This window comes from Anguilla rostrata, chromosome 10 (assembly GCF_018555375.3).
Source record: "Anguilla rostrata isolate EN2019 chromosome 10, ASM1855537v3, whole genome shotgun sequence".
Lineage (NCBI taxonomy): Eukaryota > Metazoa > Chordata > Actinopteri > Anguilliformes > Anguillidae > Anguilla > Anguilla rostrata.
The window spans coordinates 36871972-36897427 of NC_057942.1; the positions used below are offsets into that span (position 1 = coordinate 36871972).

The 25456-nt window shown below is 44.2% G+C and overlaps 1 protein-coding gene across 2 annotated transcripts in view; it reads right to left on the reverse strand.

The window, feature by feature from the left end:
- rorb (RAR-related orphan receptor B) overlaps window positions 1-24960 on the reverse strand; it is a 42117-nt gene extending 17157 nt beyond the window's left edge. Inside the window, exon 1 of one of the 2 annotated variants that reach the window (XM_064296831.1) lies at window positions 24665-24960. In XM_064296831.1, the coding sequence (XP_064152901.1) occupies window positions 24665-24671 (7 nt within the window). In that variant the 5' untranslated portion in view covers window positions 24672-24960. Of the gene's footprint in view, window positions 1-10710; window positions 10804-24664 lie in introns of those variants that run through there. The other variant, XM_064296829.1, reaches the window with a different exon arrangement.
- Window positions 24961-25456: the final 496 nt, after the last annotated feature.

Sequence of the window (25456 nt, forward strand, 5' to 3'; positions counted from 1 at the left end):
AATAACTACTTTTCTCGTAGTTGTTTTTAATCTATCCACGGGTTTAAAAGAAAAGTGCGGGCAATGTAGCAGTGAACCCAGCAAAAGGCTTCTCGATGGCCATGCGAATCACACTCCAAGCTAATGGCTTTCACAAGACAAACCTGGGTGACTTTGCAGTGGATAAAAAAGCAAGAAATAAAATACAACACATACATGTGAAACCATTGGGTCTAGTGGGGTTTGGGTGAGGGGGAATAGGTGACTAAATAAATAATGCCCATGTATGACTGTTGCACTATATGGTGCATAGACCACTCATACAGTCCGAACATTCTGGAAATATGAATCTGCTCCATAGTGTGTTTGCATCCACATGTACCGTAGATTAATGTCACAACATAAAGCACATTTGCACTTAATTAACAACACTACATAAATGTAATTCTTTATTATTATTATTATTATTATTATTATTACTATTATTATTAATAACAGGAGCAACTGTTCATAACTACTGCTCCACAGTCATTCAGCAGGTCTGCACTGCCTACCGGCTGGTTCTCAGAGTGCTAATTATCCTTTTCTCTAGTGCTACCGCCCTTATCCTATTTGAAAGCTCTTATGTACTTTCATAAGTAGCTCCGGATGACTGCACCGACTAAATGGATGCAGTACAGTGAAATTCAATGAACCAACCAACAGAACAGCACACCAGCCATGCTGAAGTTATATTTACAGGTGCCTAAACAGGTGCCTTTTTGTTTTTTTTATCAAAAAGGAGGCAGTAAATTTGTTCATTTATCCAGGTGAGAACCACTGAGACATTAATATTTTTCTCAATGGAGCTCTGGCAAAGAGGATGAGGAAATTTTGGTAACCGCTATGTATCTTTCTCGTTTTGGCGACCTGAAGTCCTGCCATTTCCCAGACCGCACGGCGATGGGGGGAGGGGCATGTGGGCCTACCACCCTAAGTACAGTCTGATCTGAAAAAGGGTTTCTAACGGGGGAGCTGACGCTAAGCTCTTTATAGCTACTGACCATCACTCACTCACTACTCCAAAAATAACTGGTGCAGGGGCTAAGGCTAACAGTTAAGGGCTAACCCAGTGTCAACCGTTTCCACTGACGCAGTGAATAGAATAGGAAGAACTGACAAATTGGTAAAAAAAAAAAAAAAAAACTAACACCTACAATAAACAGTTTTTTTTACTGCAATTAAAGTTACTGTCAAACAGATAAATATGTGTATAAAGGCACACTCAGACACACACATAATGAGAAAAACAAAGTTCTTGGTTCTTGAGACAGTTTGTCATTTTCCTAAATATTCTCCCTATTTTCTAGTTAAATTGAAACTACTGGACCGGAACTATACAACAAACCTGAATTAAATTGAGGAGACTTTTAGCTAAAAGAGGGAGGACCCATCTCTCCTGATGTCTGTATACAGCACACGTGTCAATAACCCCAGTTTCCTGGTCAGCTGCACCATAGGCTTTTGCTGGTTGTGTAACCCCTCCCACCATTATCTCCAAGTGTTCTCTCCCACCTGTCAGATAGAACGTACCATTCTTTGAACTTTTTTGTATCACCCTGGGAGACGCACAGAGAGGTGAGAGAAATGTCAGTTACAGAGAGTTTCAAGCATAAGAGGGTCTTAATCAGACTTAAGTGAGAATGAAGTAATTGGGAGGGGGTTGGTGGTTGGGGGGGGGGGGGGCCGAAGGTGGAAATGACTTTCTCGTAAGCCCCGTAAGCACTGAGCGCGCTCAGTAGGGCGAAGTGGAGCTCGGGTCAAGCTGTTCGAGCTGGACTGAAAGGCCCGGGGGGTGTCTGAAGGAGAACCCCCCCCCCCCCCCGCAGGGTGAGATTTAATCAGAGGTGACGATTGCCCTGCCTTCAGAGCCACCGTGAGGAACAGGCGCACCGGTCGGCCCGGGGGCACGCTCACACCTGTTGCCATTTTTCACCGACGACTGCGTTTTATCTGGAGAGGTTGTGATTCAGCAGAAATACTCACGGGACAAATGGTACTCAAGCTGCATGCCGTAAAGCCTACATGACCGTGTCATAAGAAGGACGTAACTGCCCTTGCGTACATTACTGACTGCCTTGTGACATTTGTAATAATGCGCTGACAAATAATACACCGTTACAGGCTGTCATGACTGATTATGACAGGTGTTTCGCCATACTAATAACTGCTTTATTTGGCCTTTATTGCTAGTAGTTCAGCTGCAATCGTAGTTTGAAACATTACAGGAATGGTTGAAAATGAACAACTATCATTTTCAGACCTACATAATTTGTGTTTTTTTCCCCCCTAATCATTAAGATTGATAGCTGGTACACCTTTGTCATAAAATCTATATGAACAGGCAAAGCAGTAGCACAGCTAGCCACTCATCCCTTGTACACTATGTATGGGTGAAGTCCAATCGGAAGTCTCGGCTGCTGGCAGCACTGTGATGTAATTACACCAGCAACAACAACATTACACAGGATGAGAGATTCAATCTAAATGACGGCATAAAATGAAATATCGATCTGTGTGGATTATGTCGCGTCTGTGGTTTACACTGTGCAAATGGCTTTGTGAAACGGTCACAGTGTGAAACAGGACCATGTGAATGGGGGAAAGAAAAAGCAGATCGCAGAGGCTGAAAGGCATCAGCGGCAGTGCTGTTGAGAAATGAGGAGGGGACTGCACCACCAGCTCAATCCAGGGGGGTGACGCTATGGTACTAGGGTGACCAGACGTCCCCGTTTTCCAGGGACAGCTCCTGTTTTTGGTGCCCTATTTTCTTTTCTGAACAATCAGTGTTACTGATTGGCCAGACTGTCTTCACACCTGACCCCCAGGTAAAGGCAGGTTGGAAAACCAGCACGGCCCTCGAGGACAGTGATTTGAAATCTGGTCACCTTATATTGTACACCATGCACCCCCACCTGGTGTACCCCTGGTGGCCCTAGTTCAGTGAGGTGGTAATAGTAATTATGCCCCCCCCCCCCCCACAAAGAAAGAAAGAAAGAAAGAATGATGTGTGGGCGTAAGGGACATGCTCGAACCCAGGGCGAGCAGCTAGCGTCTCGTGTGCCAGACACGCGCGTCGTCGAAACGCTGAAAGCCGACGGCACCAAACTTCCGGGGAGAAAAATTTCGGGTATAAAGGGTTTATTTTCCTCGGCCATCAAACCCCGACGGGTGGCCATGGCGACAAAGCCGATTGGAGAAGGCCTTTCATCAAGGCAGCACCCTGTCAGGTTCCTGACAGTTATTAATTCACCCTTATTAACGGCGCCAGATCGGCAGCCCCGGGAGGCAAACAGAAGCAGACAAACAATATGTTTCATCTGCGCAGTGGGCTTCGGAGATTTAATAAAAAAAAGTGCCGCGGCTTTGACATCGCTGTCACAGACTCCTTTCAATTTGGGGATCCAAATATGAAACATGAAAGAAATGCAGCGGAAAGAAATGAAGTATTTTATCAGTTCATGAGGCACTGCGCGCGGCTCACTCTGTCAAACGACGACATGCATCCGAGGGGAAGAATTGGCCTGGTAAAGAGAAGAAGGCACAACATTCGCCCACACACCCCAAATAAACATACACACACACACACACACACACACACACACACATACACTAACAGAGAATTCATAAATACGCACACTAACAATATTGCCACTAATAATTATGATAGAATCTAAAATCCACTGATCCATTTAATTTAACCAAACCCGGCTCCCAATCACCAGGGCTGATTCCAAACTGGGTTACAGAACCTTGGTCGACTGGGTCAGGGTGACCGCACACTGCGAATTTTCACATAATTACCGCAACGAGACCATGTCAAATAGCCTCTCCCTATAAATAGCGCGAAAAGAGGTCACTTCTGTGGGGCATCGGAGGAAGAGGGGGTGGGGGGGTTCACTGGTCACCGGCTCCATCAGAGCCGATATGGTAAAAAAAAAAAAACCAGTTCAATTTCAATATCCAATTAGAAAATGGGAAAAAGAATCCTGAAATTAAAGGCACACTATGCAGGACATGTGGCCTTTCTGTGGTCCTGTGTTTACAATCAAAGAAGTCTCCTCTGCTGTCCTCAACCCGGCCTCAGACTGTTTACCTGAAGTGACCGGTCCTGGGTGCACTGGTCAGACCCACTACAGAACATTCAGTGATCCCCTGCAGTCTTTCAACAGCTCACGCCATTCATGACAACAAGGCCCCCTCTGCAACAGACCATGGAGACACCCAATATTCCGTGACCCTCTCTTTTCAAAACATCTTCAAAAACAGCTTCCTATGACCAATGCAAAACCCCCAAAAAAGGACCACCCAAAGAGAACAGCAGCCTACCCACTACGTTCATCGATTTTTTTTCCATTCTATTGTGTTTGAGTCTGGTCCACCTACACTATATCCACTTCTACCTTGGTATGTTTCTTTTTTTCTATCTTGTTCTCTCATTCTACTCTATAACCATTTACATGTCCTCCCAGCCTAGCATTCTAGTTATCCTGCTCTGTTCTGATCACACCCACTGGCAATTGCAGTGACTGTTAGAATGATTAATGAATATTTGGTTTAAACATGATTGATTCATTAGTCATTCATTCGAGAGTGAGTGATTCACGCATGATTGATTCATGCATTTGATTAATCTTGCATTTGACGAATGATTGATTGATTTATAAGTGATTGACTCATGTGGAGTGTGTGACACTCCTGTGAGTGAGGGGAGACTTGTTGGAAGCTTGTACAGTACAGTCAGTAGAGCGAGGGGTGAATTCTTAGCTTAAGCTGGAGTGACAGTCCACAGTCCACCAGGTTTGTGGTCAATTAATTTCCTGAACTGACCGAAGTGAAATGTAATTGAAATTCAATTCATAAATTGAGCAAAGCTCACAGACAATTAGGGTCAGGTTTTTAATTTAATGTCTTGAACTGTCCAAATTGAATCTGGGCCGACTCCGAACCCTTACACTCAGACACAAACAGCGTTGAGGAACCAGAGCCCTGACGAAACAGGAACCAAGATGGCCGTAGCTTGCGCAGCTGATGCAGAGCGTCCCCATGGCAGCTGTGCGCTAAAAACTGTCATCTTCTGCACCTTGGTCTGAGGTCCTGGCGGCACTGCCCAGCACGCAAGTAATAACAATAAATAATTATTATTTATTATTATTTCATGCTCATGCCTTGAGTGCCTCAGGCCTTGAATTCTCACAACTGAGGAAGGGGCTCAGTGACCTCTCCCCCCCCCCCCCCCCAAAAAAATGTATTAATTAATTAGTTAAATAAATAAAAAAAAGTGTGAAGGTCCAAACGGTCTCAAACAGCTACTCTCTCACACACACACACACACACACACACACAGACGACCTTTGGCCTAGTTTGGATTATGCACCCTGACCAATATTTCAGTCCCAATTAATCCCAGACCGGCTTCAGCTCAGCCAAGGGCAGCGCGTCACGAGACGCAGCCCGTGACCAGGAGCTTGTGAAGTAAATGTAAAGTAATGTAAATGACTTCCTCATTGGCATGGCGTGGATAATGGGACCCGTTTCTGGAGAGATAGAACTACAATATCAGCCAAACCAGACAGACGTCTGATGAGAATGAGGTGGCGGCCCTTTGATTTTAGGTTACCTGCAAAGATATGGGTGGGCTTGTTCATTTAATGGAAGAACAGGAAGTGAGGTCACCGCCTCAGAAAGTGCAAGCTTACCTTGAATGCAAAAAGCCTGACAGCTCCACTTGTAGCCAAATGTAATATTTTAATAACATGGAGTTCATTTTAATTTATCGCAAACCAACTGCATGTTCCTTTTACGTAAAACAGTGTGTGTTTCTCCACAGAAGTGCCATGACAGACCATGGACAGTGTATAATACAGCAAGTTCAACCCTTCTCCACCCCTCTGAGGCCCTGCCAGTAGGTCCTGCCCACCAGTTTGGGGGCCACCAGTGCACACTTCCCTCGTATTAAACCGGTGAAGATCCCCCCCCCCCCCTCAAATGGGCAGGCACACCTGTCCGGGCAGCCAGCCGTTATGTAATGACGGTCTTGCAGGGCTGGCAGTTCCATAACGCGGTAAGTATGGCTGAGCCGCCAATCCCATCAGAGGCTGAGTCTGTGCTCACAAAATGACCAGCATCACCCCGACTACAGCTGATAGGCTAATACAGCGCATATTACTAATCACTTCAGACTCACACAGGCACAGCAACAGGGCTATCATTCGCTAGTGGTGAACTGCAGTAAAATTATGTTTTATTCATTCAAGTATTGTAATAATAACAATAATAATAATAATAATATACCATTTATACTGTCAACCATAATAACATCAACAACAACCCAACCTCAACAACAACAACAACAACATGATGATAATAATAATAATAATAATCACATAGCGTGTAACACCAGCAACACTGGTTAGCTCACCCACTAACACAAACCGTGACAAAAGAACGGTGCCATAGCTGCCCAATTTGCTGCAGAGATATAACTGCGGTTCCTCTTCCACAGGTAATTAAATCTTTTATTCTTTTTTTAAAAAGGGGAACCAGAGCAATTACACTTACAAAGGAAGATGGTCATATCTATTTCATGTACAGCCATTAGTATCATGGTGGATATCAAGAGGATGTTCATTTATTTTGCAGAAATGAGGAACAAGTCTGCGGAGAATCCTTTCATTCTGACATGAGAACACTTCATAGACCTGCCTGTCACTCAAACAAGAGAGACAGAGAGCAGAGAGAGAGAGAGAGAGAGAGGGGAATGGGTTCACTCATTGTGCTGTCACTACAATGTTTTCTGATGCTGTCTGAACTCTTATCTGTAATCATATGAAAGTGAAAAAGGGATCACCCATCTCTAAGACCATTTTTATACAAGGATTTTTCCCATCATGCACAGGGAAGAAGAAAGAGCTTGTTCAACGGCTGGGCGATATGAAGTGGCAGATTAAATCTGCTAATTGATTTCAAATTAGCAGTGGCACTTCACAACACCTCCGGGACCTTCCCCCTCTCTAAATAGTTACCTAATTAGCTTAATTAGGGGACATGAGTTTTCGCGATAATGCTTAACCATGAACCCCATGTTCCAGATGAGGGTTCAAACCATTCTAAAATGGATGTGAGGCGCCTGCACTTGAGCTGGCTTTTCACTGCGACTATTTGTATCTTATTAATCTGAGCACCTGAAGCATGCTCCAGACCATAATCCACTTCTGCAATACTGCAGTATTACCAGCACAATGACAGGAAGCCAGATTATGATTACTGTAAAACTACTGTTGTTTTGGTGCCCTGCGATTTTTTTATTTCTTCATGGAAATATTCTCTCTGGTATTAAGACACATGAATAACATAGACATCAGTGTCAGCTGATGCAATGCATGGTCATGGCTGACTGGCAGTAAAGTAGTTTATTTTTAATGGAAAAACGGAGGATGATGGTCAGCGACAGTAGGGTCAGGATAGGTCAAAGGTCAATGGTCAAAGTGGTATGGTGACAAAGGCGAACTCAGAGCACACAGGGAGCAGGCACTGTGTAGAAAATTATGCTTTTTATATACCTTGTGTAGTCTGGGGAATGTTAGCCAGACACCCTAACACACACCTGAGCTCACAGAACTAGCAGCCCAGCTCAAACCCGCTTACGGACAGACTGGAATTGCGATTCATTCAGCATGGTGTGTGTCAGCTCTGTTTCCTTGAGCGAGTGACACCCCATTGGACAGAATCCTTTTTCGAAAGCAGTATGAAAAAATGAAAACGTTAGGTCACCTCCGTCGACAACACAATAGCACTATGACAAAAACTGTATCTACAAAAAGAAAAATGAAGTCTAATACCAACAACTGTAAAAAGCATTGGAGGTGAAAAAGCCCACAAGCCCCATGTTAAGTCTTTAATGCTGATGAAATCAAAGCTGCATAATATATTTTTCTATATAGTATATTCAACTCCTTCTCATGTGTCCTGAAACCTGAGACTTCACGATACCCCACACTTCCTTCTAGCCTAGCACTAAGAGAGAGCGAGAGAGAGAGAGAGACAGCAACATGGAATACATCCCAGGGTCTTTCTTTCCTGGCTTTAGCAGAGAAAATAACCATAATATCTAAATAAAAATACGTAATATCTCAGAATAACAACAGCTCCACTCAGATCAGGCTCCAGCGCAAAGAAGATGACCTGCACTGCTTTTCCTCGATAAACACTATTTCAACAGAGTGCAGAAGCCCTTTCTCTTTTCACCGCAAAGCTCAAAGTGCTTCTGAATAATGGCATGCGCGTCAGACAAATTTATCTCTTGCTCTCCTCTTTCTCTCTTTTCACTGTCCCCTGTAAACCTGCTCCCACAAGACAGGCTTGAACGGCCAGACGAGACTGGAAATGAAGCAGAAGCACTCCTGTGCAACAGGGGGCGCTGCCAGAGGGCTTGCAGGGAATTGAGGTGGTGGAGGGACTGGAAAATGAGAGTTTATAAACATGTCTCTGTAATGACTTTCCTTATTCATAGGGGGCTAGGAGGAAGTGGCCATCAACTGCTACAAACAATAACATGAATAATATGAATATAAATATCAATAATAATAATAATAATAATAATAATATAAGTAAACACAAACACAAATGAATGCAGTACTTGTATGGGCCTACATTCTGTTGTAGTTTGACACTGATGATGCTGCATTTGCTCTGGGCTTCTTGTATTTTGCACTTTTGCACTTCCTGCTTATCTCCAGCTATCCATATCAATAGACAAAATAACTATATACAAAAAAAAAAAAAATTATATAACAATAAACAATTAACATATAATTTACATATTACAAGCAAAGTCTGATCTGCAGGACAGGATTCTGCCACTAGGTGTCACTGCAGCCATCACATCACCGGGCAGTTCAGTGATTGCATAATGACTGATGAAAGCTCAGTGTTGTATGTGGAACCCATACGTGTTCCATTACATGTTTAATTCCACCCATTTGTCTAAATAATGAATGTCAGCATCGTTCATAGTCAGGTCTATATCAAAACAAAGTTCACCTTATATATTTTTGAGCACCTGTCCGTATCTGATTTGCCTACTACTCTCAATTATATTGAAGATCCCCACTGAACATACCAGGCTAAGCTAATATAATAACAATGAATAAATTAAATATATACAAGGAATTCGCTTCTTACACTATATTTTGGTTTTCTCATTCACTGAAAGAAAACATAAGTTCAACCATACCAAACTTTTGTGAGCGAATACAAAGTACACAGTTCTATTGACATATAGTGTATTACTTCCAACATATAACTTCCAGAAAGTATGAGAAAAAAAGTTGGAAGCAATCCATCAGACAATCAAACAAAATCTGATAAACATTTAGCAATCTGTTAGGGTGAACTGTTTCTTTAATCAATCACCCCTTGTCTTGTCACAGTAAATCCAAAAGTAGAGATCCGTCCTACTCTGTAAATTAGCATGCATATCCTGTTGGACTGTAGCAGTAGCAGAAAGATTTGAGAAGTCTAGATTGAAAAGGAGTCATTTTACCCCAAAATTACTCATTAGTTGCTTTCCCTGTAATTACTGAATTGCTGTCAGATTTGCATCCCTGACAGAAACCAAACAATTTAGTTCAGAAATGGTGAAAACAGATGCTTATTTTATAAGGCCACTGAGGAGAGTTTGCTAACAGTTGGTCATTATCATCACATTCAACCATCCGAATGGCTCCAGCTTGCCATGGTGCATTATGGGTAATTGCTCAAACTTTTTTTTTCTCCTATCTATGGATCTGTGTGGCAGAGGTCAGAGGTCAAACCTCCCAATCTGACGTTCTATAGTGGTGCAATATGGGTAACCCCCCCCCCCCGGTCTGTGGATGCTGGCATCTCCTCATCTAACTCACTGTGCATTATGGGTAATTGGTCAACCCTGCCCCCAGCCCCACAACTGCCTGCCAGCTTGAATGACCTCTTCCCATTGGCTGGGGTTCAGCTGTCTCCCACGGAGAAAAGGCTGCCCTTGTCTCTGATTGGGCGCCCCGTGTAGGTCCAGAGGGGGAGTCACTGCTGGCTGAACATCTCCAAGCAAAATTATGACCGGCCTACCCATCCCCCCCCCAAGTCCCCTCCGCCCCCAACTTGTAAGCCTAGGCGTTGAACACACCACACGTCTGAACGGCCGACACAGAACATGCTTACATCATAATCATGCTTCTTACACGCCACCCTCTGCTCTCTGAACAGAGTAGTAGATGGACCCAGCAAAGGCTTTTGTCCAAATACTGAACACACTACTGTCTAAATGCTTAAAACGGCTATTTAGTTCCTGAATGTGAAGCTACAGTCGAAACACTGAACAAACTGCTGTCTTAATTCGAAACACGCTGCTTTCCACTGAGGCTTACCGAACACACTATGTGTGGCACTATGCCATTACTAAACATGATGATGTCAATTACTGATAATACAGAGGCAACCTGAACACACAGCTGATTGGATGGGAAGTACAAAACAAAGAAAGCTAACAGCAAAGCACTAAGCACACTGCTTTCTCAATGCTAAACACAGTTTTCTCAATGCTGGACAGACGGACACTGATAAAGGCATGCTGATCTGAAGACTGTTTCTAAACTTTCCAGGCCAGCTTTCTTCCATAGATTCTGATATCGTTGAAATATACTGAATTGTTCTCACCAAAGACCAGAGGTGGAAAGTCTGCCATGTGTTTCTTCCACTCATGAACACAGCCAGCTGATTTCACTAATTAGGATTGCACCTCTGCCAAAGACTGCCTCTCACAATCAATAAGTCACATTATGCAGGTGTCCTTACTTTTCTTTGAAACTACACCTCCCATGATGCACTGAAGATCCACCATAGTGTGTTTAGTACAAGAAAGCATTCTGGGAACTATAGTTTACAAAGGCTACAGTTGGCTCTGTGCCACACATTGATGAAACTCTTTGAGCAGCGTGAGTGCATTCTTGGTATTATTTTTAAGGGATCAACTGTCAACATAAGAGCGAGGATCTGAACAACTTATGGGTCAAATAAAACAGTGATACATAACAATCCAGCTCAAGGGATCCAAAGTTACAATAATGGCAAAGGGATCTACAAAATGTCAGTATAATTTAAAGGTTGAGTACCACAGTTAAGTAGTCATGTAGGAACTGGCCATCCAGGGCTAGGGTTCGAGTCGCCCTGCAAGAGCCGTGGCCCTCCACGGTGGGGATGCCTGAACCCCCTGAACCGCGATTACCCGAGGGGCCCCTGACGCGCCCCTAACGAACACAGACGAGCCCTGACCTCTGACCCTTCAGACAGGGTGGTCACACAGGGTCAGACCAAAGCTGGGGGAGCAAGCGTGGGAACAAAGCGCAGGACGACTGTACCCCAAAAACACCGTCTCCTACCCCCAGCCCCATCACTGAGGCCCACTCACACGACACACCCTTCACCCTAATCCTGCACAGACAACAACACTGTCCTGTATCACAGACACTGACACACACAAACACACATGTACACACACACACACACACACACACACACAAATACACACAAACACACACACACACACACACACACAAATACACACAAACACAAACACACACACACACACCCAGACGCAAATACACACACAAATACACAAACACACACACAAACAAACACACAGACGGAAATACACACAAACACACACACATACACGCACATTCTGATAAACTGCACCCATCTAAAAGCAACATGTTTGGTCATGATGACATCACAGTGAAGATGACACCCCCAGTGTGTCAAGCATACTCCATAATTAATCTGATCAGAAATTAATATTATTCAGGCATACTACTGGACAGCTAAAGGGAGGCAAAAAAACAGCTTAACATCTAGACTACGTTCCAGGTTCACATAAAAGAAAACAACAGCGGATCTGCATTATCCTATCCCAGCCACATTCTCCCGTGTGTTGGTTATCAAGCGTTAAGAACACAGGGCTATACTATAGTTTCATTTTAAATAGGAAGCTTTCAATCCCATATCCTGTGCTAGGGACATGTTTAACCATAAAACCCTGGTCCAGGGCTATTCACTAGAACACAAATCTGTCCCAGTGTTCACTCCATGAATTACACTGTTCCAGACCAGTCTTAAACTCAGTGACCCTCGCCTCTCCCCTCTCCTTCCCTCTCTTGTCGGGGGAGGGGGGGGGGGAGGGATTTTGCCGCACACACAGTAACACTCCCCACTGAGTTTAATTGTAAATGACAGTGTGGAACTGCATGAGGCCATTTTCCTTGGCCAGACACTCGGAAAGCACTATACAACTTTCCACAGAACAGGGGTGTCCAGCTCCGGTCCTGGAGGGGACACAGCGTCTGCTGGTTTCTGTTTACACCTTAAAATCAGCAACTCGCTTCACCCCAAGAAACCAGGCGACGTGGGTTAACCGTGCACTCCGTGGCTCTCCGGGAACAGGTTTTAGGGGACATCTCGCTCCTTCTCTGGACCAATCAACTTCCTAACAAAGAGGACCGGCACATTCATTTATAAAACGGGTTGTTTCAATCCTGGATGCTGACTGGCTGAGATCTACAGCGATTGTAAATCTGATACAGTTACAGTATCAGTCAGCGCACAGACCATTACTAACTAATATGTTACAAAATAAATAATATTGTGTCTTCAATTAATTGCTTCCATATGTTGTAACCATTTAATAAAAGCAATATTGCACATGAGGCTGTGCTGTATCTTAAGTACAGTCAGGGCTACAGTGGGTTGCTGGCACTCATGCTGTACTGCTTAATTAATTTCAGGTGAAGGCGAGAGGTGCAGGACAGACACATGAAGACTTAAACTTAATGGAAAAGAGGAATTTAAAATAATGTTGATGAAAAAATGTTTAAAATAACTGAAAGTGTAGAAAGTAGAAGGCCTCAGAGCCTGCTGGCTCACAGGGCTTTCCCTCGGTGCGTGACCTGGTCACCGGCTGCACCTGGGCATCCCGTCAGTTCAGATGCTGAAACGTGACGGGCGCAGGGTGCGGGGTACAGAGCAGAACGGCCGAGTTCAGCCCCACGCCCCACGAGGAAGACACCAGAGCATCGCCCCCTGTTTTTCCCAAGCTCTGCATTTCCATAGAATCTGAGTTTGGGGGTGAGAGCGAGATTTTGGGCAGTGCCCCGCCCACGCTATGGCCGTCAGGGCCATCCGCGCTGTGAGCCGTGGAGGCCAGACCGTCAGCCTTGATGGCGGCAGGGAGCAAAGCTATCGCAGAAAAAACAGGCTACTGTCATAGGGCTGAAACCCAAGTCAAAACTTCCATCTTTCTACAAACAAAGTAGAACCAAGCAGATAACATCAGCCGTTGCTACAGTTTTTTTACAGGAAGTAAAAAAAAAACGGCATATCTGCCAGAGGACTGTCGGTTTTAAAAGAAGAGTGCGTGAGAGCCTGGCTGTTCATCTACGTAGCACGCTTCAAAACAAGTACTCATTACCACGCTTCTCTTTCTGTGATTAATCCACTTCTCAGCATCCCCTTCAGTTGATAATTCAGCGCCAGATCGGAGCAATTTCAACAGCAGGGGAGGGGGGGTTTGACTTTTATGTTTTCCTCTGTCGTCGTTGTTTGGGTGTCACCGTAGTTCTGGCCACAACCAAATCTCCGTCACTTAGACTTCAGGTATGATAGTAAAGTACGGAAAAACTTCATCACATTTAGGGAGAGCGTCGCAAACAATAACGCTCTTTTTAATAAGTTTGTGCTCCACAACAGAGAGAGAGAGTTTGCCAGGGGCGCAGGCTTAAATTAAGCATGGGCAGCATGTGTGCTTTAAATGGGTTAGTAAGGCAGCCTTCCCCAGGAGACGCGAGACGGGGAAGCTGGGAAAAATCGGACAGTGCCAACAGACGGCCGCAGCGGCCAAACTCAGCCACGTCAAGGCCTCCTTTAGCAGCATTAGGGCTTCATGCTATTAACAGCAGCTTTGTGTTACCAGAGAAAGAGGGAGAGAGAGGGAGAGAGAGAGAGAGAGAGAGAGAGAGAGAGAGAGAGGAGAGAGAGAGAAGAGAGAGAGAGAGAGACTGGAAGCAGGAGGGTGAGGGAGAGAAAAAGAGAGTAGGGGATAAAGATAAAGAAGGAGGTATAGAATCAGACAAAGAGAGAGCAAGAGAGAGAGAGAGAGAGAGAGAGAGAGATTGGAGGCAGGAGGGCTGAGGGAGAGAAAAAGAGAGAGCAGGGTATAAAGATAAAGAAAGATGTATAGAATCAGACAAAGAGAGAGCAAGAGAGAGAGAGAGAGAGGAGAGAGAGACTGGAAGTAGGAGGATGACAGAGTGAAAAAGAGAGTAGGGGATAAAGAAAAAGAAAGAGGAACAGAATTAGAGAGAGAGAGAATTTGGAAGCAGGGGGATGGGAGAGTGAAAAAGAGAGAGTAGGGGATAAAGATAAAGGATAAAGAAAGAGGAAGAGAATCAGAGAGAGAGAGAAAGAGAGAGAAAGAAAGAGAGAGCTTACGTAAGAAATGGAAGTATTCCAGATTATGCACAGATGAAAACTAGAATGTTGTTCTGAATTCCTCTCTTGTATCTTAGAGAGGACAGGAGTGGAGAGAACGGGAGAAGAAAAGAGAGGAGAGGAGAGGAAAGGAGAGCAGACGAGTGGAGAGAGGATAGGAGAGGAGAGGAGAGGAGAGGAGAGGAGAGGAGAGCAGACGAGTGGAGAGAGGAGAGGAGAGGATAGGAGAGGAGAGGAGAGGAGAGGAGAGGAGAGCAGACAAGTGGAGAGAGGAGAGGCAGAAGCGTAATATTGCACCTTCTTCCCCTGCATGGTCTCCCAGGGCCTGTCAGTAATAGCTCGCCTTGGGCCACAATTTAATTCAGTGTAACGAGGTTTTCCTCAGGAGCCTCCCAGGGACAGTATCTAAAAGAGCAAATTGATCACAAAGACAATTTGGGACTGCTCTTCACGTGCATATTTTCCCTCTCTCTCCCCCTCCCTCCCTTCTCCCCTTCTCTCTCTCCGTCTCATCTCTGTCTCTCTCGCCTCTGTATAGGTGTGTGTGCGTCACACACGCACGCATGGAAACACATATGTAACGCAGTAATTCATAAACTTCAAATAAAAGTCAAATCTTAATTTAACCTGACTTTGTCATCATGCACACTATCAAACATAGACCATTGGCTCCTATTTTATGAAATCACAAAAAAAAAAAATTGCATGGCACCGTATCTGTGAGGCTAGATATTAAACTTTCAAACAGAAGCTTGAACATTCATTATACAAACAAAAGTGCAGTTGCTCTGCGGTGCGCGAAAAAAGTGAAACAAACAAACTCTTCAAACGTGCCGCTGTTTCTCCAGTGATTTAAGCAAACATAATTACAGGAAAAACATGCATCTCTGGACAGAATTCTCATTGTTAACTGAGCTCATCTCACAGGGTGAAAATACCTGCAGTACACCCCCTGCTCCAGGCTTGTCAGAAGCTCTGTCTCTCTCTCTGTTTAAAAAGAGGTTTGAGGTGCAATGTTCAGAAGGCTCCATGCTAATCATCTTTCAAAGTGTCAGAGGAGGAAAACTTTTCAAACGAATGTGAGAGCTCTAAAACGAGTGCCTGTGAGAAACAAGTGTTTTACTGGATCTTACAAGCGAGGAAGGTTTGAGTTTTCATTCCGGAGTCACTTACAGTGCTTGAGTAAAACACACACACACACACACACACACACACACACAGACACACACACACACACACACGTACATGCATACAAACACATGCGCACGCTCACACGCATGCATGCACGCACATACACACTCACATGCATACACACACAGACACACACAGGTACATGCATACAAACACACATGCTCACGCATAAGTGCACACACACACACACACACACACACTCACACACAAAGGCACAACTTTCATGCAGGAAGTGGAGAAGAGAAGTGTCTGCAGACTCATATTTCTCTCCTGATTCCTTATTTTAACAGGAACACCCCGAACCACACCACAGCAACGTTTACGACTGAACGCGGGGACACAGACGATCTTCACGAGGACCAGAGCGTTCCTCCCGTCCACCAGGGTTCACCCGTCGCCCTGAAAGAACCTTTCCCCAAAAAAAAAGCCCAAGCAGAAGAAAGGAGAGTCCAGCCCAGGGCGAGCCACTCCGCAGATCGGATTTGGATGGTTATGTAACCGGGGGATACGGTTTACAGGCTCCCGGGCGTTTGCAGAAGCTGGCGGAGGATTAGCCCTGTTTATACAGGCACGGGAGAGGAAGCTACAGGACGCTACACCAGGCCTAATATTAACCTGCAGAGGGCTGCTGCCACGGTCCCTGCATAACCCACCTGGACCAGGGGGGGAACCAGGAGCAGGAGCGGGAGCAGAGCCTAAACAGCCAGGGCTCAACGTTCACAAATACCCCCCCCCCCCTTTTAGAAGTGGTAGATTCCATTTCCCTACGCGAAGAATGCAGACATGTTACACACACGTACACTTGCATACATACGCACAAGCACATACGCGCACACATACACGCACAAATATAAATACATACACAGATGTGTGTGCATGGGTGCAAACATAAAAGCAACATGCACACACACACACAGACACACACGTACACACACACACACACCAAAGCCCTGTTTCTCTTCCTTCGGCATTATGATAGGCTGAAGCCTTAGCCTTGGTGAGCCTTGGACTGTCTATCCCCCCCCCCCCAACCCCCCACCTCAAATGGTGACACGTTCGGCCATTTCGGGTCAGAACACACAGAACCACATGGTTCAACGGTCCCAGCATGACCTCCGTCCACAACTGTCAGTAGGGAACTGGGGGGTGGGGGGGTAGGGGGGGGGGTCACCACAGTCTCTCACAAGCCCACACACTGACCCCCCCTCACAAGGAAATACAATACCACCTCCCCCCATGTGTATGTATAACCAGCCCCAAAAGAATATTCCAGAGCCCACAAACACAGCTACCCTCAGATGAAGACGCCTCCCCCAGAGAACTGTAACTGAAAAAAAAAATAACACCTTAAAGTGAACGTGGGATATACTTTCACACTCAATAAAGAGCAATGCCTATTTACGTATTACCTTTTTTTTTGTTTTTTTTTGATGCCGCAGGGAGTTCCAAATATAAATAAACTCGTTTATCAGCTGCTTTGGCTGTTTTTAGAAGCTGCTCCCCCAGTCCTGAGGAACGAAATCAGTCACACAGCTTGTGCAAATTGATTATACACACACAGATACACACACACACAGGCACCCACACACATGCATGCACACACGCACTCGCAAACGCAAAGATGCGCATAAAGACACAGAAGCATGCACACACATATTCAGACAAATGCGCAAGAGCACACATAACAGACAGATGTGCACAAACACACACACGTATAGACGAACACGCGCACAAACACACATATGTAACTGAATGGTGTGAAATCGCACTTGGCATTTTTTCTTCGTAATGCAGTGCTTTGTGTTGTGGCATGCATAATTAATCTGTTTGGGTTTCTTACAGAGCTTGGTTCAAGCCTCTATTGTAAAAGAGACTCTTTTATCTTAATGGAATAACCTACTTAAAATAAATATTAAATGAAATATAACCGTGCATATGCAATAGAGAACATTATGTGTACAGTGTACGTACCTACAGCTACAATGGAACACAGACGCAAAAACACACACACACACACACAACACGTACAAACACGCATGCACGGATGCACACACAATGCACACACACAAATGCACACACACACACACAAACACACACACAAAAATTATGTTCCTATGGCTTGTTTTTTATCCGTACACCTGAGACCACAGAGATACGATGATAATTTCATTTCTTATTTTGACAGCAGTTTAAAGATCTGCTCCCCCTCAACATCCAGTTCCCTTTTCACCCCAACAGTGGACAACTGATAAGACTGAGGGGAAGGGGGTGGTGTGGGTTGGGGGGGTAAGAGGAAGCAAAACCAGCTCTGCTGTTGACGCTGCCGGGGGGGGGGGGGGAAGTTCTGTGTATTTATACCCTAGTCCGGCTCGCATGGCGCAAGCCTCCTATGCTCCAGTGGATTAGCTCCTCTGACCAAGCTTTGTGTAATCTTTAATGCGTTACATAAGGCTCGGCTATGAGTCAGCAGGCGAAATAAACAAAGAGCAAACAGTGGAAAACGCGGTCAAAACGCACAAGCGTGAAGCGCAGAGAATATCCAGCCGCAGATAAACTCCCTGGCAGATAGCTGGGCTGCTGCCTCCTTCACCAGAAGCTGGAGTGAAGAGTGAAGAGTTGCGGCAGCACTCACATCTGTTTGTCTGTTTGTTTGTATGTATGTCTTGGACAATTTTCCCCACTCCCGCTGTAGAAAAGGGTCACATGTTAAAGATAGTCTTTTATACCCCCCATGGGCACTTGTACCTCTTCAACTCACCAGGCTCCTGGTGGTACAAGGCCAGACAGCCCCCTCTGCTGCAGACATGGCTGAGGTGGGGACTCAAACCCGCAACCCCAGAACCCAGCCTGTACTCATGATGTACACCTGTCTGTCTTTCTCTGTGAAGGATAACTGAATTATGGAGATGGTAGAGTGACCGTCTTCGGGGCCAGGAAGGGGTGATCATATTTATTAAAGCTATTGCTAAAGAAGGCTGAGAGATATGAGCCGTACTGCTCCTCTGCTCTCTGCTCCACTCTGCCATGCATGCTCAGATCGGCTGATCAATGCCGGTCAGAGATGGCCTTCCTTCCGGGCGCCTGACCAATGATTTATTGGCATTGTGACATCATGCATGATAATGGCTATTTCCATCTGCTGCTGTGCCCCCACTCCCTTAATGCCAGGCCAATGATGTCAGACACCACAGATCCCTGGAGACAGGCCAGGTCAGACGATGCCAGACAAGCTAATACCACGGATCCAGGTGAGAGAGTCGAGGACAGATAAATGGATAACCAGAAAACAGATTAGCTCAGTGATTTGTGTAAAATACACCAAAGGACTCATTTTTATCCCACACTTTTACAGTTATAATTTAACACACCTTTACAGTTAACGTTTAAATTCATTTTGGGATAAAATTAAATTGGAATCAAATTCATCCTAGAGGAAGGAAATCAAAAGAACTAAGAGTTTGAAAATAACTCTGAGACAGTACATTTGGAACATTCCTTAGGACAGAGATTTAAGAATTCTCAGCCATGGCCTACCAGAGACTTTCCCTGGGTTTAATGTGTGTGCACAGAAACAGCCCATGATTGGGTTAAACAGCGTGTGCCCACAGTCCTGTCCCAGAGTCACCTCTTAGGGGCGGCTGTGAGGAAGTCCGACACCCCCCCCCACACACACACACACGCACGTAGCCTGCAGCAGGAGTCTGTTTGATGGTAAATGGTAAGTGGCCAGCAACTACAGCTACACCAAGTGCTTTACAATTAATGGCTCTCTGTCGCCCGTTCACACACACACACACACACACACCAACGGGTAAAGGCAGCCATGCAAGGTGCCAGCCAGCTTGTCGGGAACAATTAGGGGTTACGTGCCTAGCTCAAGGACGCTTCGACGCACCCAGAGGGCCAACGATCGGACCGGTAACTCTCCGATCACCAGATTACACTCAACCACCTGAGCTAATGTTGCCCGCAATGTGTCTTGTTTCTTCTCTCTCTCTCTCTCTCTCTCCTTTATGTGAACGCATTCTGAGTGTGATCCAGGCAGGACGGGTGGAGAACAAGAGCCCTGAAGAACAAACACCCAAAAAAGGGTGGGGGGGGGGGGAAGAAAACGATACGTTCACACAGCCCCCCACCACACCAGCCCCTGGACGCCCCACCACTGGATGAGCCCAGCCACATATTCATCACCTGTGTCGCTTCCGACCAATCAGAGCCCTAGTTACCATGACGGGGACCACGGTGAGTCACAGACTGTCCGTTTCCATGTGTGAGATCATGATGAATGATCAAACAACGGTGGGTGAATATTAATTAATAATAATTCATCATTAATAACCAACTACTACCTGATAATGGTGACAGCCTTTATGTGAAAGACCGAGACATACTCAATAGATCACCCAATAAAGTACATTTCACTCTGATATGAGTATGATTGTGATGTACATGCAATCCCTGCAACTTAGACCCATACACTGAACATGTAATTGTACATGCTGTACTATGAGTCAGTACTTCCACCAGTTTAAATGCCTTTATGAATCCTATGCTTTTACCAGCGCCATCAATGACATACAGTAAACACTTTCTGTCCCAGTCATTCATGAATGCTAACAGCTATGTGCTCCATATTATCACAGAAGAAGAGACATAGGCTATTTACTATCCCGTATAATGCATGTGCACAACAGGCCTGGAGTTTACTCATCACACAGTCGTACATGCTATCCCATAATGCATGTGCAACAGATGAACCTCACTCGGATGTGGGTAGCATGATGCCATGGGTGAGACACATTCACAGACATCCGAAACAGGCAGGGGTGCACATGCACACACACACACACACACACATACATACACACACATTGGCCTCTGAACAGCTGTATAACTGAGGGCTGAGAGCTAAAGAGAGACCCTGTGTTTCATTAGCCTGCAGGAGAGTTTTGCTAAACAATCTCTACACCATTTTCAAACCATTTCTGAACCACTTCCTGTGCTCTGAGTGGGCTCTTTGGAATACATCCCAGAGGCACCCGACTCTAAAAGCAAGGGGTGAGGGGGACTGGTGGCACTTGTGTGTGTGTGTGTGTGTGTGTGTGCGTGCATGCGCGTGCGTGCATGTGTGTGCGTGCATGCGAGTGAGTGCGAGTGTGTGCGTGCGTGCAAGTGTGCGTGTGCATGTGTGTGTATGTGTGTGTGAGCAACAGAGACAGGGACAGAGAAGAGAAAGAGCGAGATGAGGGAGTGGACAAGAGGAGGTCTTACTCTGCTATGCACAGAATACTGATAGTTTGCTCTTATAAAACGGCTGAATGTGGCACAGAATGTGTGTGTTTGTGTGTGTGTGTGTGTGTGTGGGTGTGTGTGTGTGTGTGCATGAGCGCATGTGTGTGGGGGTTAATTCTTGATGCTGAATTCTCCCAGCATCCCATCTTCTGAAACCACTACAGTTCCTCCACATAGCAAGCAGGTAATATAAGGTAACCTGGCCTTGGGGACCCTACAATGCACTCTGGAATCCCCACACACGACAGCAGAAGTACAGGATTTTATTCTGAAGTGGCGTGAGAGCCAGCACACACAGCTAAAACTAAAAATCTGAATACCATCCATCCAAATAGATATATTTTAAATCAGGAGGGTCATGCACGTTTTCAATAAGTTATTAAATAATTTGACAATCAATTAGGGGCTTCATAATAAGAGTAGACTGATGGTTATATTAGCTAATAACGACATTTATATTTAACAAACTGCGACCAGTCAGATCAAATTATTCAGAATTGCCACGCGCTCAGGTGATCTGAGTCTATTACACATGACGGAGCTGTCACAATCGCTAAAATTCAGCGCTAACCGGGAGAATGTTATATCAAACGTGTCTGAGAAAGTCTTATCACCATACCACATCATACCGTGCCATGAGACCACAAATGAGTGGTATACTAATGTAAATCAATTACTATTGTTACCACCCAAGCAATAATTACTGTTATTATACAGATCGGGATGGGCCAACTGGAATTAATACCGCTGTTAAAATATCAATATATTAATAGCATTACCATCTTTATGGTGGAGAACAAGGAGCACGATCTCAGAAAGGTTTATGTCGAGATAAGATGGAAAAATTGTGCAAGCTGCCAACACGTGCATTTCCTAACTGCCTATTCGTTTTTAAGACATGTATGCAGCTATGACATTTCAGGTGATACAATGTCAGAAATAAAACTGGGGATTAGTGACTTTCCTTGAAATAATTTAACGAGTGTTCTTTACACTATGAAGTTTCGACCATGGATTTGCACGTGACCGCTTCCCGCTGTCCGGTCACCTCTGCAGTCTACATTGTGTGCGCAAATTAATCAGCCAAGAAACAGTCACCAGTGCTAGGGAAATAAAGTTCAGCAAATAAAGTTTTTTCGTTGTCCCCTCCGGTAACAACGATTACGATAATCTATCACGCAATCCGTTTGTCAAAGGGTAGGAAAAACAGTAAACAGCGTGACACTAGTTTTTATTTTTATTTTATTTTTTTTGCAATCGTAAACCTATGTACTATGTAAGTCGCCTAACTTCACATTGCACGAAATTAATTTGTACTCTGTTGATATTCGTACAAACAGAAGCAAAAGAGTCCAGTGTCAAAGACATCAGACTGCACTGCACTGAGCAAAATCTTCCCAGTGAAAGGTCCCACACTGATTTAATTCTAGCTGACAACATCCTCTGGGGCACGTAGAGAGGGCGAAGGAGAACGAGGTTCTGTGAAGGGGCATTTTAAGGACTAGCTATGACTTACAGGCAAATATTAAATATTTCGGCACCACAAACCCCCTTCTTCAAGTACATTTAAAGCGCGAGATGTCGCCTGGAGCGTGGTATATGCGCGTGTGTAATGGGGGGTGGGGGTGGCCAGAGATGTTTTTCTCACATTTATTTTGTTTCTTTTATACAACAAATGGCCATAGTAAATTTTTATATTTTTGGGGGGTCACTTGGGTTACTAACTGGTCCTGGACTGGAGTTTTAATGTGCCTTGCCACAGGCCCGCTTTATTTCCATTATTTATTTATTTTTATGTCATCACTGGTTTACTACAATGATGAGACGTGACCAGCTGTCATTGTCTTTACACGACCAACTGTAGCCACATATTGTGCCACGCCACCCACCCACACACACACACACACACACACACACAGGAAACATTTGAAAGTACTCACATTATTATTATTATTATTATTATTATTATTATTATTATTATTATTATTATTATTATTATTACTGCTGTTATAATAATAATTACAATAATAACATTTTTCCAGTGTGGTCCAAACGTACGCGATTATGAACACATTCAATAAAAAAGTAAATCAAAGAAACTTATCAGTGCTTCCAAAATTATTAAAGAGTTTAAGAATTCGACATGAAGGCTGCCCCTTCTGTTTCAATCTGCTCGACAAACTGTTTTATCAGTGACAACTCCTTCACGGACAATTATGCAAAGAATTAATTAATGCCAATACTCCAAGAATCATTTATCGCAGGGTAAATTCAGCTATTTCAACGTTATTTTAAAATATTTTACTAGCAGAAATAGCGACGAATAAATCATTTTCGCGTCAGAGTTTCATGAGATAAAAACTTATTTACTGAAATGAATACATTTTTGTTCGTTACTATCATTTTCAATTACTTATTACGCACTACATTTGTCTTTTTGCGCGCAAATGCGCATGCATGTATATTTACATTCTCAGAACTATAATAACGTGTTCAGGAAAAAAACTTGATTTTGCCCTTTCATTGTACAAGTGTCGTAAAAGTGACATTATTAGAGCACAGCTTTTACAACGGAAACAGAACACGCGAATCTGTAGCCAACTCTGAGTCTCGTAATTGGACTGGATGGAAATCAAACGGAAAACAAAATAGCAACGCGCACCTTTTCTGCGCGTCATTTTAAGTACCTTTCGCCGCCTTGACGTAAATTAGAAGAGGCAAGAAATAGCATTCAGCATTTTAAAAAGCCTTTGATCCAATCCGCATGATTGTGCACTCGCGAGAAAGCCGTAAGAGCCGGGCTGCTCGGTGCTTGAACTTACGTTCGCAGGATTGAAGTTGCACTTCGGCGTTTCAGCACGAAGCGGCGCTTGACTGATTGAAATGGGTCAGTGGAACGCGTGATACGCAGGAATATAGAAGCTCAGAAGCCACTTAAACCAGATGGTTTGTTGTCTCTTTTACTTCAGTTGATTAGAAACATTATTTGAAAAGCTATTTGAAAACGACTGGATATCATAAGGTAGACAAATCGAATTCTGTCATTTTCTCTGACTTCATAAATTTATGTCTGCACGAGAGGTTTCAATGTGTCCTTTTCCACACAGAGATGCTTCTTCCTCTTTTACTTAAATCAACACTGCTTTGAAAAATAGATAATTTGTTTTGAAAAACAACTGTCTGCGTTGCAATATTCGTGCATGTGAGGTTAACGCCGCTGGTTCCAGTGTTTACAACACAGCACGGGGCTTAGAAACGTAGTTTCTGCTTTTTGCAATGTATCCGTAAATCGGTGACGGAAGTGTTATAGTCTGCACGTCGGCCAGTTAAACTACACGCACGACACAATGTATAGCTAGACAAAACCATTATAAGTTACATTTGTATTCATACAACGGTCGCTCTGTTGACTAAAATACTATTTAGTTATGCATACTTCTGAGTCCTAGCGGAAAACGATTCTTACAAAAGGCTATTGCATGCAGCTTCGATAAAATCGTAATACAGTAAAATACAATTTAAAGGCAGATTATAGTTAGATCCGGTGTAATTCTGTGTTCGGAATAAGAAGACATCAGAAATAATGGCAGACGCATTTGTATTAGTGTATCTTTCCATCAGCTGTCAGAAACAGTTGCATCCCTACCTCGCATGGTGGTGGTGGCGACGCGCTTCTGAACGCAGGCATGAAGATTCAAACCTATACGTTTAAAACAAGATCCTCGGCGAAAAAAAAGTTTAGCTTTGTCAGCGTCTAGGGGTCACTTTTTTCAGTGTAGAACCATTCCAGAGAGCGAGGAGCGTTTCTCGTTCGATAGCAGCAGTCGACAGTTTTTTCTTTTCTTTTTTTCTTTTTTTAAAACAGAGGAGCATGCGGATTTTCACATGACATCTGCGTCCGCAGATCCAAGTGCGGTTTTCACTGTTTCCAGGAGGGAAGGGAAAGCGTTTCAGAGGCTTACTGGAGACGGGATTGGACTAACACTTTCCGCTCCTCCTACTTTCGACCGTCTCCAATCATTTACTTCTCCTCGGTAGACAGTCCGCTGTCTGAGCTCAAGTGCCACAGCGATGCACTGCTCAACTTTTAACTATTACCATTCTTTTTTAGAAATAGTGATCTCAAAATAACGGTTTCATTGTTTATTCCGGGTACATTGTTCCTTCCCTCAATGATGGTTATGACGTTGGTCGTATTCAAATACCTTAATTTGTAAGAAAGATACGTTTATTTATTTATTTACCGTTGTATTACATTGTCATACACGGAATATACGCCTTCATGTTTAGCTAATTGCTTACTGAATTTCATAAAACTTAATAGTAGCTTACAAAAAAATAGTTTTATCTCTATTATTTCTGACATTTACTCCACATTTAAATTTATGCAGACATGGTCTTCTCAAAATCTCTGCACATGGTAGCCTATGTTGGCCCA